General features: G+C 22.6%; 1 protein-coding gene across 3 annotated transcripts; it reads right to left on the reverse strand.

Annotated features, from left to right (window-relative positions):
- Positions 1-914: 914 nt before the first annotated feature.
- On the reverse strand, positions 915-5844 carry LOC133834104 (MYB-like transcription factor ETC3). 3 transcript variants are annotated; one of them, XM_062263610.1, is made up of 4 exons: positions 5692-5801; positions 5535-5609; positions 5287-5380; positions 915-1288 (listed from the first exon to the last, which is right to left on the reverse strand). In XM_062263610.1, exons 2-4 carry the CDS (start codon positions 5587-5589, stop codon positions 1165-1167), a joined length of 273 nt encoding a protein of 90 aa, XP_062119594.1. In that variant the 5' UTR covers positions 5590-5609; positions 5692-5801; the 3' UTR covers positions 915-1164. The 3 variants fall into 3 exon arrangements, with proteins under 3 accessions (XP_062119594.1, XP_062119593.1, XP_062119592.1); XM_062263609.1 differs by having other exon boundaries at positions 916-1288; positions 5736-5844; XM_062263608.1 differs by lacking the exon at positions 5692-5801 and having other exon boundaries at positions 917-1288; positions 5535-5682.
- Between the last annotated feature and the right edge of the window lie 1130 nt (positions 5845-6974).

Below are 6974 nucleotides of genomic sequence, written 5' to 3' on the forward strand. Positions count from 1 at the left end.
AGTTATCTTCAAAGTTAATATTAATTTGGTCTTTTTGAAGAAAACAAATTAAATATAAAAAAAAGAATTTGAATTCACATGCAATAATTATAATAGCATAAAATTCATTCAAAGACACGCAAATGTATAAGTGTATATCTCTTCTATATAATAAATGTGTAGATAATAATAATTTTTTTATTTTAACGATTTCTATTTTTTTAATATTAACTTTAATGAAATATTTTTATATTTAGCAGAATATTCTTAATTTAACGGTAGTTTGTAAATACTTAAACTTAAATAAAATAAAATAAATAATTTAAAAAATAAAATAGGATATCTTTTAGATATTTTACAATAATAATTATTTAAAAATAATAAATAATTAAACAAATTAAAATATAATATTTTTTAGATATTTTACAATGATAAATATTTACAAATAATAAATAATTAAACAAATTAAAATATGATATTCTTAAGATATTTTACAATGATAATTATTTAAAAAATAATAAAATCACATATTTTATAACTTAAAATAAAATTTAATTAAACTTAAACTTAAATTTAAACTCATTTATTAGAATAATATCATATTAAATATATAATATAATTTACTGTCAATTAACAATAAATAACTTTTTAAAAAAAACTAACAAAAAACTTAAATTTAAAATCCACGTATAATATTTAATATTACATTAAATATATAATACATGGATGCCACTCCTAAATTAAAAAATTAGAACAAATATAAACTTAAACAAAAATAAATAAATTATTTAATTAAAATAAAATATTTATTTGACATTAATATAAATTTAATAAAAATAATTAATAAATTTTATAAATAAAATTACGCAAACGTACAGTACATTACATCTGTCTAGTATATATATAATGGGTGGATATATAAGAAAAATATGATAAGAGTACTTGTTCTGGGAAACAAAAGTAATAATAATATAACATGGGAAAGAAATTAGAGATGACATAATATTACAATGATTACATTATCATATATATAGAATTAATGTTATGATTAAATAAAAAAAACACACATATATTATTATTACTTCACAAAAGTGTTGACTTCATAATCTCAGCAGATATCATTTACTACTCATATATATATATATATATATATATCTTGTAATATATATATATATATATGCTTATTTATTTTCTCCTTTTCTTTGAAAAGACTTTATAATTACGAGTAGTATTAGTATGCCTCATTAACCAGAACTTCTCTATTTCTTCTGCTTCACGACCCGGGATCCGACCCGCTATCAAATCCCACCTGCACTCACATATACATTATACACAAATTAATTATTAATTATTGATGCCATATTATACTAATAATTTATTATATTCTTGTTTGTTTCTTACACTCATTTCATTTAATATATATAAATATATATATCAAAATACTACTTATATATAAAAAGACAAACAACCAATATAACTACTACATTAGCTCATTATTTTATAGTGTTGGACAGGTTTTTGTGTTTTGTTAAAAGTTGTTATAGAATCATCTGTTACTTGATTCTTTTATTTTTCAACTACTTTGTATTGATTATTCGTTCCAAGGCTCTAACCAACTTCTTGTAAGAATGTTCTCAATAATGTTGTTTCTCAAATTCACCACCTCATTCTCATTAATTCGAGAGTTTTTAATTTTCATTACAAAATACAAGATTTTTGCCGGCGTGTTTTTGGATTTGCACTGGCAAAAGCATTTCTGCACTATCAAAGACAAGCAACAAAGAATCGTTGGTACCTGTGTCTTTTGCCAGCGTAAAACATTTACCAGCTCATTAAAAGTAGTATACACAGAATAGAGGAAAATATCTAAATCTTTAAGGGGCATTTGGTATGCAGGAATCTGGAGACAGGAATGAAAATCTGAATACTTCCCTATGTTTGGTACTAATTTGATTTTTTCTAACCTGTGAAACTGTACTCTAGGGGTTTTAACTTTTCTTGATTCTGAGTTCAAGTAAAACTCATCTAACAAGTTGTTTTCAGATACTAAAAAATGTGAAACACTTCAAAATTATTATTATTTAAAAAAAAATCTTAAACCAATAATTTTTTAGTTAATGACTTATTTTACTTTTGAAGCTTATAATATAAAAATAAATATACATATATCAAACTATAAAATGATAAATAATATTTTTTTATTTAAATAATTTGATATGTAAAGTCTTTATATTATTACATTAGTTTAAAATAACAAATGAAATATTATTAAAAATAAAATAAGGGTATTTTTGTATTTTTAAAAATTATACTTGATTCTAGTATTTAATAACTGTATTTTTTAATTTTGTTAAAAAATATTTCATGAGTAAAATTGTTTATAAATGATAATCTAAAAAATATGGTAATTTTTTAAAAATATTTGCTATTTATAATTATATTATTTTTTATTTTGATGAAATATGTTATTATATTAATTTTATGAAAATATGAAAACTTGACAGATTCTTATGCACAACTAAACACAGAAAATGATAATAATAGGAATCATAGATAAGATTTCAGTGTCCAACCAAACACAGTGATGTAAGTTTTCAGACTATCAGATTACCTTATTCAACTTTCTCATTAATATGAAAACTGTAAATTTCTCATACCAAACAGCCCCTTGATTTCTTTTCCAACTTTTCCTTTCAATAATTCATTCGAATATCATTCTCTTTTTATAACAATAAATTTTGATAAAATTATGTTCAACGAATATTTTTGTATAAACTTGTACCAAAGATACAAGATTGCAATAAAATAGTATAATTATATATCTCTTCTATATAAAAGGTGTGTAGATCAATATTTATTAATTATATTAATACAAATTTAAATGTTATAAAATATTATTATTATAATAATATATAATATAAAACTAAATATTTAATAATTATATTAATATAAATTTAAATGTTATAAAATATTATTATGATAATAATATATAATTCAAAAATTTTAAATTATATTAATATGAATTCAAATATTATTATAATAATATTTAATATTTATATTAATATAAATATTATAAAATATCATTATAATAATATATAATACATAATCTTAATTTTTATTAAAAAATTATCATTTATGTTTAAAAAAAATTATCATACTATATAAATATATATTTAAAAAAATCATAAATAATATTTTAATTTAATTTTTCATTTAATATATTTATGTCATTATTTTATATATAATATTATTTATTTATAAGACAATTATATAAATTTAATAAAACTAATTAATAAATTCTATAAATAAAACTAAACAAGCGTGCATTGATTGTACGTGGTTTGTATCTAGTATAAATTAATATGTGTTGTTAATATCCTAATGTTAATTTTAATTAGATAGTTTTCTAATTTTCTTAGCAAAAGATAATTTTCTTTTAAATTAATTAGTAAAAAAATGGGAAATTTAATAGATAATTTGGGACTAACTCAAGTATGGTTAGGTACGCAAATGTATGTACACATGAAATATTAATGAGTTAAAATGCATAACAATAAAAAATAAAACCCCTAAAATTTTGAAAATATATAAAATTTCCCTCGTTATAAAAAGTTGCTCCGTCCCCTGATGCCATGATCATGTATAATAATATATCAACATTAATTAATACATGCATTATATACAAACATGCAAAATTATGTAAATAATGACGTGGAAATATATAAATATATTTATAGATCTTGCATGTGCTCCTGTAATGCATGCATTAAAATAATGTGTATAAATATATATATTTATATATATATATTTATTTATGAGATCTTTCCCTATTAATAAATTAATGATCATGTATACTGATCGAGTCATGAACTGAATACCAATCTATGTCAAATCATTTTACGTACATGTGAAGTTTATTTATATATATATATATATATATTGTGTGTGTATATATATACAACATATATATACATATACTTTCAAAATTAATTAATTCAATGGCCCATGTTCTAGCTTTCCGATGATAATAAATTAAGATTTAGTTAGTTTCAATGTATATCATCACTCCAAAGAGATTAATATTTATCATTCAAATCAAAATATATTGTCAAATCTCTGACCATTTTAAACAGCAGTTCTACAATTGACTAGAATAAATTCGATTTCCTCATTCAAATCAACAATATTATTAAACAAAAATTTAGTCAGTACGATTGAAAAATTATATAGTATATTATATGATATCCAATTAAAAATAACGATGATATCTATGTATATATATATACGAAGCGATTATACAGCATCAACTTTTTTAATAACAACACGTCACAGTTAGTTGTGTTTTCTACACTTTGATAATCTTTGTCTAATTTTTTTATATGACAGTGTATATTGTAATTATTTTAGACATTCTATAAAATTTTAAAAAATTCCGAATACTTTACAATGCCGAAAACAAGGTTCAAACAGTTTATTGCACACGTGCCTATTCAACTGTATGAACCCTGTTTCCAATATCATAATTTATTCAGAAATTCTTGAAAATTTAAAGAATGATCTAGATAGCTACACCGTCGTATAAAAAAATTTAGAATTACATTTAATCAAGTGACAAAAATAGAAAATAAATGGACTGATGTCAAAAAAGTTGATGACTTGTAGTCCTTTCTTATAAATATATTGAAAATAAATTTTGTTTATTAATTAACGGAGTTGTAAATATAATATATATGTTTTAGCTGTATACCTCTCTACAATAGTTTTAGATTATATATACATAAATAAATAAGATAATTTTTTTTTTTATAGAAGCTTCACTTTAAGTTCTATCGGTGAGGCTTTCAGTATTTTTGACCCGTGAATAATTTTTTGTGCGATTTTTTTTTATGATTGTGTATATTGTAGCTATTTAGAGCATCCTATAAATTCTCATAAAATTCCGAATAGTTTAAAGTACCGAAAACTATGTTCAAACATATTGATTTCCACGTTCATAAAAAAAAATTAGTCACGTGTGCAACATGTTTGAACTTAGTATTCGGTACTGTAAACTATTCGGAATTTTCTGAAAATTTGCAGGATACTCTAAATAGCTATAATATACATGGTCATAAAAAAAAATCGCGTCAAAATCTGTTCACGGGCCAAAAACACTGAGAGATCTATTGGTAGAACTTAAGTAAAACCCCTATAAAAAAATTCTCATATATATTTTTTTAAATTAGAAAAAACACATGAGAATGTTTAAAAAGAGTATAAATTAGAGATTTTATTAGTAAATACTTAATTAAAATCAAAGTAGTATACCTGTCTCCAACAAGCCTGTACATCCTGTTGATGAGATCTTCCTCTTGCTCAGTCATCTTTATTATCACGAACTCGTTCTTTATACTATCCACTTCTGTTTTTACCAAAAATATATATATATAAATTAATTAAAAGATATAAATATTTATATAAGTTCAATATATATAGGTCAAAATAATGAAATGGAAAAATGAATAACACAATTTTTAAGCTATTATATATATATATATTTATAGATCCAGATCGACCTTCTGAATTGGAGGATTCCCCCTCTTGTGTAGCCGAACGATGTCGTTTATCCATCTAGCTAGGCTCTTAATTAACTGGATTAGAAATATATGGATTCAGAATAAGGAAATTAATTTACAAAAAATAATAATTAATTTGTGTAAAATAGCTACGTACGATATTGAAGAAGTCATATAAGGAAAAGAAATAAAATAAAAAACCTGTAAAATTGAGAGATGGAATGAGATTTATATTTGCAAAACACTCAATTGAGATGAAGAAGAAAGAGAATAATGGTTGGAGGAAAAGGACTTTTAGTTATTATTATCACTATTTTTTTTTAATATATATATATATTTATATTTACAATAAAAATGTGGTAAAGTGCTTATGGTAGCTACTTTTATTGCTCTGAACGACTAGTGGTACTTACCAGACGAGACTCGTTAAGTTTGACTTCTAGTTATTCTATCCTCCACGCTGATCGATAGATATAAAAGAATGGTTCTGATCATATATAAATGTACTGTTTCTTTGTGTAAAACAATAGTAAATAATATACACACACATGCACAACATATATATATATATATAGATATATGTATGTATACCTATGTATATATATAAATATAGCAGCAGGGAAAGGGAGATCTTTGATATCATCAAGGTAAAAAAATAAGGTTAAACTTTTTGCCAATAGTATAAATATATATGTTGTTATAATTATTGTATAGTATAGTGAGTTAGTCCAATAATGTACAAGTGTAGCATATGGAATTTATTAGTGAAGGAAAAAATTTGTATTATATATAATGGTATTTTTAGATATTTATGGATGATCACTAACTCGAGTTTTATTAATGATTTTTTTATTATAATTATTAATTACTTATTGTTGAGGTATAAAATTCCTTCTAACAACAAATTTCCCAATTAGGAAAATTTGTAAATGAGATCTTCAATTAATGCATATGAGCCTTTGATTTCACATTCAGTAGATAAACTATGGAATGTGTTCTTGAGTTGAACTGGTAGCTAGAAAGAACTCAATGAAAATACCTACAAGAAGAATTTAAGTCATTATAGATCATCTCATCAACAATATTTCAATAAAGTTACAACAAATATAGAAATCAAAAGTCCTTAAATTATGTTATAAATCTAATATTTATAGTTAAAATGACAAAGAAAAATATTAGAGAGACTTATTTTTATTAGTTCACGTTGAATTCTTTTAAATTATCATTTTCTCGCTTTTTTTCTACACTACGTAGAGACTTTCGCAAAATCTCATTTACCTCTATCGAGTTATGCTTCTGGCAAACTCTGATTCAGACAAATTTAGTGAGACAACGCCGTTCACCACCGTCCCTGCCGTTCACCTACAGCCGCCGTTCACCTCTCTACCAGCCCTAAATGTTGTGATTTTGAATAAATCCCCAAATGTAGTGCTGTTGAGT

This window comes from Humulus lupulus, chromosome 5 (assembly GCF_963169125.1).
Source record: "Humulus lupulus chromosome 5, drHumLupu1.1, whole genome shotgun sequence".
In the NCBI taxonomy this organism is placed as follows: Eukaryota; Viridiplantae; Streptophyta; class Magnoliopsida; order Rosales; family Cannabaceae; genus Humulus; species Humulus lupulus.